General features: G+C 42.4%; 1 protein-coding gene across 3 annotated transcripts in view; it reads left to right on the forward strand.

The window, feature by feature from the left end:
- arhgef18a (rho/rac guanine nucleotide exchange factor (GEF) 18a) overlaps positions 1-14129 on the forward strand; it is a 55629-nt gene that overhangs the window by 37581 nt on the left and 3919 nt on the right. For all 3 annotated transcript variants that reach the window (XM_052128476.1, XM_052128475.1, XM_052128474.1), the window contains 10 exons: positions 1575-1829; positions 3442-3518; positions 3638-3816; positions 4508-4569; positions 4650-4835; positions 5578-5718; positions 6314-6408; positions 8117-8182; positions 8266-8313; positions 10215-10676. In XM_052128476.1, the coding sequence (XP_051984436.1) occupies positions 1575-1829; positions 3442-3518; positions 3638-3816; positions 4508-4569; positions 4650-4835; positions 5578-5718; positions 6314-6408; positions 8117-8182; positions 8266-8313; positions 10215-10676 (1571 nt within the window). The remainder of the gene's footprint in view (positions 1-1574; positions 1830-3441; positions 3519-3637; positions 3817-4507; positions 4570-4649; positions 4836-5577; positions 5719-6313; positions 6409-8116; positions 8183-8265; positions 8314-10214; positions 10677-14129) is intronic.

The raw sequence follows: 14129 nt of genomic DNA on the forward strand, positions 1-14129 counted from the left end.
TTTTTCTTAGTTGAGAATGTTTAAATTTATGGTTTACGGTTACAGTTTTAATTCAGATTTATGAACAGATTAATTCAGACTCTGACTAGGCCTGTTATGGACTCTGTCTTGAGTCCGACACGGCCCCTTTTGGACTCTGACTCAACTCAGACTTGATTGTTTAAAGACTCTGACTTGAGCCTGGGTAGCTCAGTGAGTAAAGACGCTGACTACCACCCCGGGAGTCGCAAGTTCAAATCCAGGGCATGCTGAGTGACTCCAGCCAGGTCTCCTAAGCAACCAAATTGGCCCAGTTGCAAGGGAGGATAGAGTCATATGGGGTAACCTCCCCATGGTCGCAATAATGTGGTTCTCTCTTTCGGTGGGGCACGTGGTCAGTTGTGCGTTGATGCCACGGAGAATAGCTTGAAGCCTCCATACGCGCTATGTCTCCTCGGTAACACTCTCAACAAGCCATTTATATACGCGGATTAACGGTCTCGGACACAGGCAACTGAGATTCATCCTCCACCACCCGGAATGAGGCGAGTCACTACGCCAGCACTTAGAGCGCATTGGGAATTGGGCATTTCAAATTGGGGACAAAAATAAATAAATAAAAACACTGAATTGACTCAGACTCAACTAAGGTGGACCGAACCCAACACAATACATTAAACAGTAGCTCTCATGTTAAACAAATTAGAACTAGTAAATGATTCCTTTTGACCAAAATTAAGGCATGTTTTCCCCATTCATTACTGCTAATATTAACAGTTACTCTGTAGGGTGTGTTTACTCTTGCATCCTCTTTTAATATTCATTCTTTAAATTATTATCATTATTATTATATCCCTATACCCTACAGTACTATATAGGCTAATAGTAATATATTTCTGTAATAACTGAGTACAAAGAATTGCTATACAGTCTCAAGCATCTATTTTGATGGAGGCCTAATTACTTTATCAAGCATATGCAGATGCATCCTGGAGGAATAGGGCCATTTTTATTTTTTCATTTTTCTTTGTCTTTTAGAGACTTTTTTTTGTGCTTTTGTCATGCATTAACACAGTGACAAAATGATGTCTGAATGTAGTCATGAAATCAGACTCTCCCCTTGAAATCCGATCAAAGGTGGTCACAGGAGATGCATTTACAGGACCAGGTGTAAACAGTGATGTGTCTCGCCTGACTACATGTGATCGGATCACCCGAGACACATCTTAATACCAAGTGTAAATGGGGTGTAATTGGCTTTTCAATTAACAAGTTCTGTTTTGAATTTGTGTTGTTTCAGTTTTTTCATCCTACAAATTCTTTTTTTTGGTCTCTATTTTAATATAATATTTAATATTTAGTTTAAAACGTCAGTTTTATCAGCTGGAAGAAAAATAAGTGGCCAGTAAATTCAAGTTGGGTTTATTATCAAACATGTCTCCAGAAATACTGTTGCAGAACATTTACTACAAGTTTTATGATAAACCCTCAACACTTTCTAATAGACACAATCAGTAGATCCATGCACATCCACAAATCAGGTTGTGTTGAGTACGTGCAAGTTTGATTACCTTAATTTCTCTTTCTGTTGACAGTTGACTCAGAAGAGCACAGGGACCTGGTACAAGGTCTGGATCTTCTGAAGGAAACAATATCTCAAGTGAATACTCATGTGGATGAGTTTGAGAAGGCGATGCGGCTGAGGGACTTAAGCAGTAAATTGGAACCCAAGTCTCAGGTCAAGAGGTCTCATGGACAGGTGTTCCGAAGAGAGGACATGATACAGGAAGAGAGGAAGCTGCTTCATGAGGGAATGCTCAATTGGAGACTAGCGTCTAACAGAAACAAAGGTGACTGCTGTACTACTGACAGTAATAAATCTGACAGATGTATTAAAGTTGCACTTTGTAATTTTTTGTAATCTCCCCAATTTCAAATTCCCAATGCGCACTAAGTCCTCATGGTGGCGTAGTGATTCGCCTCAATCCGGGTGGCTGAGAATGAATCTCAGTTGCCTCCGCATTTGAGACCATCAATCCGCGCATCTTATCACGTGGCTTGTTGAGCGAGTTACCACTGAGACTTAGCGAGTGTGGAGGCCCACACTATCTCCACGGAATCCACTCACAACTCACCCCGCAGAGAGTGAGAACCATTTATAATGACCATGAAAATTTTATGTGACTACATGTGACTACCCTCCTTAGCAGCCGGGCCAATTTGGTTGCTTAGGAGACCTGGATGGATTCATTCAGCATACCTTGGAGTGGAACTCCATGGGTGGTAGTAGCGTCAATACTCGCTGAGCTCCCCAGGCCCCCGTTAATGTGCAGTGTTTATAGAAATATCTTAAAGGATTAGTTCACCCAAAAATGAAAATTCTCTCAGCATTTAGTCACCCTCGTGCCTTCCCAGATGTGTATGACTTTCTTTCTTCTGTTGAACACAAACAGAGATTTTTAGAAGAATATCTCAGCTCTGTAGGTCCATACAGAATGGTGGCCAGAACTTTAAAGCTCCAAAACCATATAAAGGCAGTATAAAAGTACACCATGAGACTCCACCATGAGTTTAGTCCATGTCTTCAGAAGGGATATAATCTAAGAGTTATATCCCCAAAATATTACCTCTTTTTCACTGTACATCTTGCCATTACCATCTCTAGATACGATCATGATTTCAAGCTTGGTTACATTTTCTAGCACTTGAAAAATGTGCGGCGCACTAGATGGTGCTATAAGAAGTGTAATCGAGCTTGAAATCATGATCGCCAAGGAGACTGCAGATGTCAAGATCTATAGTGAACAAAGTTATATTTTGGTTAGTTCTCTTCCATACCCGATTGGATTGCTTCAGAAGACATGGTTTAAACCAGTGGTTCTCAGCTGGTATTGCTTCAGCACTCAGATTTTACACTGGACATCAAGTGGTGACCCGCCATAGTAAAAACATAACCTGTATTTAATGTATCCTGGATAGCATTTTCTTTTATCTTGTTTAGTTTTGTTCATGGTTTTTAAGTATAAATGCATTTATCAAGTGACACTTTATTTTTTATTTTATTTTTTATCCAGTTTATTTCTTAATATCAAACATCATTCTAACAAAATATATTACAAAGGAGGAAAACTTTATATATCATTTGTCCACAAGTCTTGGAGGTCCAAATTTTAAAGCCCATTATGTATTTGGAAACAATTTGTAATATTGTACAGAACATTTTGGAGTTTCTAAGATTTGGTCACATTCACTTGCATTGTAAGGACCTACAGAGATGAAATATTCTTCTAAAAATCTTAATTTGTGTTCAGCAGAAGAAAGAAAGTTATACACATCTGGGATGGCATGAGGGTTAGAAAAAAAGAGAATTTTAATTTTGGGGTGAACTATTACTTTAAGTTTCCAATGTCTTGCAGAAATGTGATAATTTGATTGATTGTTATTTGAATCTCTTATTCTCAGATGTCCTTGTCCTGCTGTTATCAGATGTTCTGCTGTTGCTACTGGAAAAAGATCAGCGACTTACATTTGCCTCTCTGGTGAGCTCTGACAAATATCTGTTTAATGTAATCATACACATTTAATTATCTAATTTGTCATTATGTTGCCGGTGTGGCTATATCAATAAAAATCAGCTCTGTGACCTGCATTCCTGTAGGACGGTAAGTCTGCAGTGATCTCACTGCGGAAGCTCATAGTGCGGGAAGCGGCTCATGACGAGAAGGCCATGTTTTTGATCTCTGCCTCTAATGACACTCCAGAGATGTACGAGTTTCACACTTCCTCCGGAGAGGAGCGTAAAACTTGGAGAAACCTAATCTGGAAGGCTGTGGAGTGGTGTGTATTTTAACAAAAAAACAAAAAAAACTGCACAAATGCAGGAACTCAGAGTTCCTTAAAGAAATAGTTCACCCAAAAATGAAAATTCTCATCATTTACTCACACTCATGTCATACGTGTATGACTTTCTTTCTTCTGCTGAACGCTAACAGAGATTTTTAGATGAATATCTCAACTCTGTAGGTCCATGCAATGCCAGTCAACAGGGTCCAAAACCTTGAAGAGCCAAAAGCACAAAAGCTTTTTTTGCTATAAATTTCCACTTCTAAGCACTCTTCTCTCCTAAGATATCATCTTTAGTTTTTGGCTATTCGCATTTGTGATTCGCATTTCGTGCTTTCTTCTGTGTACTGGGCAGAGAGTAAAATAGTCAAATGGGACATAAATATGAATCTGTTTCTCACCTACACTTATATCATTTGTTATGACATGAATTTTACAGCTGAAGTCGTATCGATTACTTTTGTGCTTTTTTTTGTTTGTTTTTTTTTGTTTTTTTGTTTAAGCTTTAAAGTTTTAGACCCTGTTGACTTTCATTGCATGGACCAACAGAGCTGAGATATTCTTCTTGAAATCTTTGTTTTGTTCAGCAGAAGAAAATACATTATATCATTTTTGGGTGAACTCTTCCCTTAAGATTTTTCTGTGACCATTCCAGCCTAACTTCAGCCTGCTGGTTGTGTTTCAGCTGTCCAGAAGAAAAGGTGGAGGATCCAGAAGAACTCTCTGAGAGGATCAGGGACTTTGAAAGTATGAGAGTCACAATCTATGTCTGTCTTTCTTAGATGGAAAGTGAGCTGGTGTCACATTTAATTGTATTTTCTGAGCAGGGAAGCTGTGCATGACCGATGCCTTGATAGAGCAGCACCTCATAGAGAAGCTGAAGTTATTTGCCAGCATTGCAGCCTACGTGACAGGTGTTGAAGACTTCTCACCAACTGAGTGCCGTCTGCTGTGTGGGAATGCACCAGAGCCCATGCAGGGGGAGCAGCTCCTCACTGGAGCCTTAAGAGATGGTGAGACTCTCACTCCACAACAGAAAAGGGGAATTCACATTTATACTCAGTATTGACATCCACTGTAAAATCATTATTTCTTCCCTAACATGCTTTCAGAGAGAAATCTCTTATTTTTTTACGGCTCTCTGGAATTAATGATTCTGATAAGTCTGTGACTGCATTCAGCTGGCAAACATTTTTGTAGGATGAATTGGCAGTATATAAATGTATAATTTACTGTTGTCCCAGGCAACCTCCTCCTACACTGTTCTAGTTGCATGCCTGTTTTACATAATAATATTTCAACTTAAATCAATAATTTATGTAGATGTATTTATTTGGCAAGTAGCTGTGTAAATACAGTAAGTGGGATAATGCACAGTCATTATGGCAAGATCCTGATCACCCTGTTTGAGTTTATTGTGCAATAATGACTAGCTGACAGTACATCATCTCTTATTTGTAGTGTGGCTTTATTGTGCAATAATGACTGGCTTGACAGTACATCACTTATTTGTAGTGCTTTTTAGAGTTTCTGAATCAGCTAGTCATATAACAAAAATGTAACTGCGTTCTTGGGCTATTGTTAGATTTATTTAGGTGATCAACCTCCCTGTTAGCTTTGTAGATTCATGTGTCATTTAACAATTTTTTAGGTGAATGTATCCGAACTATTTTGGGTTAATGGAATATATGTATACTAAATAATACTAATAAACATGTTGGATTGTAATTCATGCATTTCATTCTCTTTTCTCAGTGGAGCTTTTACAAAACTTGCTGGTAGCATGTGAGCTGGGCCAAACTCCTCAAACTGGTGAGGGAATGGATCTGGTGCCTTTACCCAAAAGACCTGATACTTTCACAAGCTTTGACAGCAACCCCTACATGCTACCTGGAAGTAAGAGAAAATGTCTGTGAATTATCTTGCACAGAGTTGGGTAAATCTCATAAAACATGTCCAGGTCTCACACCAACATGAAAGGGGTGGGGGGGTATATTTAACATAAAAGTCTTTTTTTAACCTCTATTTTCATGACCATTAAACACATTTACCTCACACATTTTCAAATAATTGTTTTAATTACTGCAGGTTTACTGTAATGCAATGATTTTATTTTTAAATCAGCATAAAGTGGGCTGATTGCAGTACAAGAAGTACTACCATAATGTATGAATACTTATATACTGTATACGTTTATATATATATATATATATATATATCATTATTTATTCGCTTTACATTAGTCAGAATGCAATATTTTCATTGTCATGAAAGTAATGTCTGTGCAAAACATCATGTTCATCATTTTCTTTAAGAAAAATATTTCTAATTATTATTGTTTTTATTTTGGTGTGAAATATTACTCAGACATGTTCTTATACAGGTTTTTATTAGATTTTCCCAGTTACTTGTACTACTTTATTTAATACACTAGTGGTGTAATAGTTAGATATTCATAGCTGTTGACCAGTGGACTGACTGGCTGTTTCAGATGGTGTCATGGAAAGAATGAGGGATAGAAACCAGTGGGCTAGTTCAGACCCTCAGCTCAGAGAGCTTTATCCTAGTGAGACCATGGAGTTTTCGGTGAGCTGGCACTAGTATATCACTCATTTTGTTCAATTTGCCTCTTATTATACAGTGAGGAAAATAAGTATTTGAACACCCTGCTATTTTGCAAGTTCTCCCACTTGGAAATCATGGAGGGGTCTGAAATTGTCATCGTGGGTGCATGTCCACTGTGAGAGACATAATCTAAAAAAAAAATCCAGAAATCACAATATAGGATTTTTTAACTATTTATTTGTATGATACAGCTGCAAATAAGTATTTGAACACCTGTCTATCAGCTAGAATTCTGACCCTCAAAGACCTGTTAGTCTGCCTTTAAAATGTCCACCTCCACTCCATTTATTGTCCTAAATTAGATGCACCTGTTTGAGGTCGTTAGCTGCATAAAGACACCTGTCCACCCCATACAATCAGTAAGAATCCAACTACTAACATGGCCAAGACCAAAGAGCTGTCCAAAGACACTAGAGACAAAATTGTACACCTCCACAAGGCTGGAAAGGGCTACGGGAAATTGCCAAGCAGCTTGGTGAAAAAAGGTCCACTGTTGGAGCAATCATTAGAAAATGGAAGCTAAACATGACTGTCAATCTCCCTCGGACTGGGGCTCCATGCAAGATCTCACCTCGTGGGGTCTCAATGATCCTAAGAAAGGTGAGAAATCAGCCCAGAACTACACGGGAGGAGCTGGTCAATGACCTGAAAAGAGCTGGGACCACCGTTTCCAAGGTTACTGTTGGTAATACACTAAGACGTCATGGTTTGAAATCATGCATGGCACGGAAGGTTCCCCTGCTTAAACCAGCACATGTCAAGGCCCGTCTTAAGTTTACCAATGACCATTTGGATGATCCAGAGGAGTCATGGGAGAAAGTCATGTAGTCAGATGAGACCAAAATAGACCTTTTTGGTCATAATTCCACTAACCGTGTTTGGAGGAAGAAGAATCATGAGTACCATCCCAAGAACACCATCCCTACTGTGAAGCATGGGGGTGGTAGCATCATGCTTTGGGGGTGTTTTTCTGCACATGGGACAGGGCGACTGCACTGTATTAAGGAGAGGATGACCGGGGCCATGTATTGCGAGATTTTGGGGAACAACCTCCTTCCCTCAGTTAGAGCATTGAAGATGGGTCGAGGCTGGGTCTTCCAACATGACAATGACCCAAGCACACAGCCAGGATAACCAAGGAGTGGCTCTGTAAGAAGCATATCAAGGTTCTGGCGTGGCCTAGCCAGTCTCCAGACCTAAACCCAATAGAGAATCTTTGGAGGGAGCTCAAACTCCATGTTTCTCAGCGACAGCCCAGAAACCTGACTGATCTAGAGATGATCTGTGTGGAGGAGTGGGCCAAAATCCCTCCTGCAGTGTGTGCAAACCTGGTGAAAAACTACAGGAAACATTTGACCTCTGTAATTGCAAACAAAGGCTACTGTACCAAATATTAACATTGATTTTCTCAGGTGTTCAAATACTTATTTGCAGCTGTATCATACAAATAAATAGTTAAAAAAATCATACATTGTTATTTCTGGATTTTGTTTTTTAGATTATGTCTCTCACAGTGGACATGCACCTACGATGACAATTTCAGACCCCTCCATGATTTCTAAGTGGGAGAACTTGCAAAATAGCAGGGTGTTCAAATACTTATTTTCCTCACTGTATGTATTTCTACTGGTGTAAACATGAATGTAAGTTCTTGCTTTTAACCCATTAGGCAGACGAGGAGATCTCTCTACAGAGCTGGAGTGCATATCTGTCAGTCTTCTTTCCTAAAGCCGAGGTGTGAGTTTTATTATCTCCATTTATTTTATACTTAAGACATATTTGTCATTTTTAACATGATACTTTTTTTTGTTTCCACAGCTTTATGACACTGTAACAAACCTGTCTCAGAAACTTTACAGCCTTCAGGTAATCTTAACTCTAAATATGCATTTGTATTTTATTTTTGGCTGATACTCTATATGCAGAGAGAATTTGTATTGTCCGTGTTGGAGCACTTGCACTAACTGCTTAGCTGCTAACTGCTAACCTTAACTGTTAAGCGGTGGAACTGCTGTGCATTGAACATGCGCTACACGGATGCTTTTAACGGTTGCACACTGTCTCCGTGTCAAAAACCGCGTCTCCCGCTGAAAGCGTTTAGACCTCTCCGGCCACCAATACTGTCAGCTTAAAACAGGAAATTGAGGCTGTAGTGGGCACAAGCTCACCAAAACTGGACAGTAGACGATTGGAAAACATCACCTGGTCTGACAAATCTGGATTTGTGCTGAGGTACACAAATGGTAGGCCCACTGTAGCCTCAGTTTTCTGGCACCCAACATGGTCTTCTGCTGTTGTAGCCCATCAGCCTCAAGATTCGACATGTTGTGCATTCTGAGATGCTATTCTGTTCACTACAGTTGTACAGAGTGGCCTTTACCGTAGGTTACCGTAACCGTAGCCTTTCTGTCAGCTCAGACCAGTCTGGCTATTCTCTGATTACCTCTGTCATCAATAAGGCATTTTTATCCACGTAACTGCCTTTAACTAGTTGCTATTTGTTTTTCGCACCGTTCTTTGTACGCTCTAGAGACTGTTGCACATAAAAATCCCAGGATATCAGCAGTTACAGAACTACTCAAACAAGCCTGTCTGGCACCAACAATCATGCCACAGTCTAAATTACTGAGATCACATATTTTCCCCATTCTGATGGTTGATGTGAACATTAACTGAAGCTCCTGACCCATATCTGAATGATTTTATACGTTACAGAGCAGCCACATGACTGGCTGATTATATAATCGCATGAATATGTAGATGTACAGGTGTATCTAATAAAGTGGCTGGTAGTGCATATTCAGAATAGATATGTTAACAGTATATACTAGATAGATAGTCTTAGTATAAGTCTTAGTTTCATAAGCCAATTTATAGTAACAACGATTAATTATATAGTCACCCAAAAATTTGAATTCTGTCATATTTTTTTCCTCATTAAAAAAGTTTTCCTCAAAAGACATTAATTGTAATATTGAAACATGTATAAAATCATGACCACTCACATGAGATGAGGACTCTAGTCATATCATTAATCTTAAAAAACGGTTTTATTCTACGTGGGGCAGGGGTGCCCTCATGGGGGCTGCCATTTTAGAATCACATAACCAGCTGAATACTACTTGCATAATCTCAACAACCATCTTGTTATTGGACACTTAATCATGGCTGGTTGTGAATAGTGAATTTTTACAAGGGCATCTGTAACTGAAAACTATTGATTTTGAATAATGCTGCATCCACACCACTAGGTGTTGTAAGTCCAAGATGACATGATCAGAAAGTTATTGAGTGTACCTTTGAACCTTGCTTAATTACTTAAGACTTACTTTTTTATGTGCAGCACAAAAAGTGATGTTTTATTGAGGATAGCCCTCCCATCTTTTCAATGCAATGATATTGAATAGTGCTTCACTTTAAAGCTGTAAAAAGGATTCAAAGTATCATGCAAGTAGTCCATGCAATTGCAAAGGCTTCTGAAGGCATTCAAAAGGTTTAGTGAGAAACAAGCAATAACAAAAGTTCTCATGCAAACCCATGTCCCTGGAAACAAGCTTATCTCATAGCGCTTATGATTGCTCAAAAGTGAAGACTAAGTGCTATCTTTGTTAACACATCTCCTTTTGTGTTCTGCATAAAGTCATGCATGTTTATAACAAAATTAGGGTGTGTAAATTATGACAGTATTTTCATATTTGAAAATATTCAACATTTCCTTACTCACCTGTCACTGTTATTTCTTTATCTGGTCTCTCTTCTTTCTTTAGTCAGTTGTATTGCGATTGGAGAGTCACATTGAAGTGCAGCGCGCCACTGTTGAAGAGCTGATGTCCCGACCGAGGGGCAACTCCCTCCTGGAGCAGGAAAAATATCGGAACTTGGAAAAACAGCGTGAGGAGCTGGCCAACTTCCAGCGGCTCCAGAACCAGCACAGGCAGGAGCGGGCTCAGTGGGAACAGGAACGAGAGAGACAAAGAGTGGAGGCGGAGATGAAGGAAAATCAGTTGAGGGAGAGAGAACTAGAATGCAGCAAGCAGGAGGAGCAGCTAGCTGAGGAGAGACAGAAACTGACCATGTGCAGAGAGGACTACCAGCAGGATCTTGAGAGGCTCAGAGACTCCATGCGTGCCATGGAGAAGGAGAGAGAGAAGCTGGAGCAGCTGCAGAAGAAGTATAAGAAGAACGAGAACATTCCCGTCCCTGCAAACTTTGCTCTGGAGAATGAACAGGTACTGGTTTGTAGGAGGGGGTGTGTTGTGATAGAACAAAGCAATGAATGTATTGTTCTAATGCTGCAAAGATTTCTTATCACCAGTTGGTGTCTATCATTATATTAAAGTGCGCTAAGTAACTTTTTAGGGTCAATGACTGTGGAGCGGGACGTGGTCATGTGTCTGTCACTGGGGAGAGAGGAAGCGGTAAAGGACCATCATCTGGTGATTATTAACACTAAACACCTGTGTCTTATTACAGTGCCAATGGAGACAGGCTTGAAAAGGCTGCCGAGAACACAAGAGAGTCGGGGACAAAGTAACATGAAGTTGTGAAGCTAAATTGTATATTCTGTCGTGAAGCTAAAGTGTATATTGTGTTGTGAAGCTGAAAAGCCAAAGACTGTGTTTGTTAGACTGAAAAACCATTAAAACTCTAGGAGACTCACCACCAAGCTCTCCACACGCAAGAACATCGCTTCCAGGAGCTCCTCCAAGCCAGGCAGAGGATTGGCAGGTCTTATGGAGCAGGCTAGCTCCAGCGGATCCTCTGCTGCGACCCCGGAGGCAGCGATAAGGCCGCACCTCCTAACCAAGATGGGGCCCCAGGACAAACACAATGGGCCCCTCTACCTGCTACCGCTGCTTTCCGGGTAGGCCCAGCTCATGGCCCAGCAAATTCCAGCTGAGGACCGCCTGGATTACACCAAGCTGAAGACTGCTGTGCTGCAACGGGTTGGCCACACCCCTGAACAATATCGCCAGCGATTCCTCTCCCTCACCTTGTGCGACTACAACCACCCATTTGCGTTTGCCCAGCAGCTCCGTGATACCTGCCAAGGAAGGCCCTGCCGTGGAAGATGTCATCGAGCTGATGGTGCTGGAGCAGCTGACAGTAACCCTGCCCCAAGGAACAGCGTAATGGGTCCAGTGCCATCGCCCCACTTCGGTGAATGATGCCGTCCAGCTGGCCGAAGCCCACATGGCAGCCTGCAGTCGAGCCCCAGTCCAGTTCTCTCTCTCTCTCTCTCTCTCTCTCCTCCTCCTCTTGCCCCTCCCTCTCGGCCTATACCTGCTTCCTGGTAACAGGGAGTGATGCCACCCAAACCGGCACCCTGCCTTCGTGGGCTGCACTGTGTGCCGGCCCCCTTCCCCTCTCTGTCGTCCTTCCCAGGTTGATGTCTCAGCTGCCACGGGTACAGCGGAGAAGCCTGGGCCGGTCTGTCCGAGTTGCGGTGAGCCGAGTCGCATCCAAGACCGGCATCCAGTAATGGAGGTTGAGACGTGGATTCGGGTCCCCGACATACCACAGTCTGCCCCCGGTCAAGCAGGGACGTACAGGATACCGGTCAAAATTAAGGGCTGTACATACCAAGCCCTGTTGAATGTCAGCTGGTGATTCCACCGGCCACCCCAAGAGCTCCATTGCACCCCCATTACCGTTAATCAAGGCCCCTTCTAAAGTATTGGTATGGACCTCGTCAGGCCATTAGAACGGTCAGCACGCGGATATCAGTTTGTATTAGTCCTGGTGGATTATGCAACACGATATCTGGAAGCAGTACCTCTTCGCAACTTCTCAGCATGCTACTTGGCTGAGGCATTCTACAAAATGATCTCCCGGGTGGGGATTCTGAAAGAAATGCTCATCGACCAAGGCACAACGTTTATGTCACGTACACTACGCGAACATTACGAATTGCTGGGGATTAGCCAGCGTCTATCACCCGCAAACTGATGGGCTGGTGGAACGATTTAATAGAACCCTGAAAAATATGATTCACAAGTTCGTACATTCGAGCTCCTGTATTGACGTCAGCCCCATAGGGTGATTGACGTCATACGGGAGGCATGGGTGGAAGGACCTCCCCAAAGCAAGAATGAAATTCAAAAAATCCTTTATCTTCGAGCATAGCTACACACACTGGGTGATTTGTCACAGCAGGTCTTATGGGATGGTGAGACCACCTCTCACCATCCCAGCTCACGGAGGTGATCTGGTGAAAAAGAATTTGCGGATGTGTTCTCGCCTATTCCTGGTCGTACTAACCTCATACAACACCATATCAAGACCCCACTGGGAGTGGTTGTGTGTAGTCGGCCATACCGCATTCCCGAACACAAGGATAAGGTGATTCGGGATGAATTGGAGGCAATGCTCAAAATGGGAGTAATGGACTAATCGCACAGCAATTGGGCCAGACCGGTTGTTCTTATACCTAAGAGTGTCGGGTCAGTCCATTTCGGTATTGATTACCAGAAAGTCAACGCAGTGTCTTAATTTGACATGTACCCAATGCCCTGAATTGACGAACTGCTCGATCAGTTGGGTGAGGCTCAATTTTACTCTACACTGGATTTTATTATGGGATATTGGTAGATCCCCTTAACTTCATTATCCAAAGAAAAACCTGCCTTTTCCACACCGTTCTGATTACACCAATTCGTCACACTTCCGTTCGGGTTCGTCAGTGCTCCCGCCATGTTCCAGTGCCTCATGGATAAGATTCTCTGGCCACATGCTGCATACACCGCTGCCTATTTAGACAACATCATTATATACAGTAATGATTGGCAGAGGCATATGCAGCATCTGAGAGCCGTCCTAATGTTGCTGAGGCAGGCGGGGCTTACAGCAAACTCGATTACACCACTCGATTTGCTTCCACTTGGGTCATGAGCAGGTACGACCCCAAATTTATAAGACTGCAGCAATAGGGCCTGCCCATGTCTCAAGTCCAAAAAGGAGGTGAGACAGTTCATGGGGCTGGCTGGCTATTACAGAAGGTTTGTGCCTAATTTTTCTGATGTCAACAGCCCCTTGACTGATCTCACTAAAAAGGGGGCGCCAGATCCGGTCCAGTGGATGGAGGCGTGCCAGCAGGCTTTTACGAGGTTGAAATCTGCACTCTGTGGCAGGCCGCTCCTACATGCTCCTAACTTTTCTCTCCCCTTCATTTTACAGACAGATGCATCAGAGAGGGAGTTGGGGCCGTGCTTTCCCAGGAAGTGGAGGGGTGGAGCGCCCTGTGCTGTACATTTAGTTGTAAGATCTCTTTGAGAGAGTCTAAGTACAGCACCATCAAGAAAGAGTGCCTTGCCATCAAATGGGCACTCCTAACCCTCTGCTACTACCTGCTGGGGCAGGCCTTCATCCTCTGCTCTGATCACACCCTGCATCAGTGGCTCCACCGCATGAAGGATGCCAAAGCGTGGATCCCTCATTGGTACCTGGCACTTCAGCCCTTCAAATTTAAGGTGGTCCACAGGCCGGGGCGGCAGATTTCCTCTCCAGGAATGGGGGGTAGAGTTAGCGGGCCGGAGGCGGGCGGTGGGGGTATGTGGAGCGGGACATGTTCATGTGTCTGTCACTGGGCAGAGAGGAGGCAGTAAAGACCATCACCTGGTGATTGTTAACACTAAACACCTGTGTCTCTTTACAGTGACGACGGAGACAGGCTTGAAAGGGCT

The sequence above is a fragment of the Xyrauchen texanus genome, chromosome 6, assembly GCF_025860055.1.
Source record: "Xyrauchen texanus isolate HMW12.3.18 chromosome 6, RBS_HiC_50CHRs, whole genome shotgun sequence".
Classification (NCBI taxonomy): domain Eukaryota; kingdom Metazoa; phylum Chordata; class Actinopteri; order Cypriniformes; family Catostomidae; genus Xyrauchen; species Xyrauchen texanus.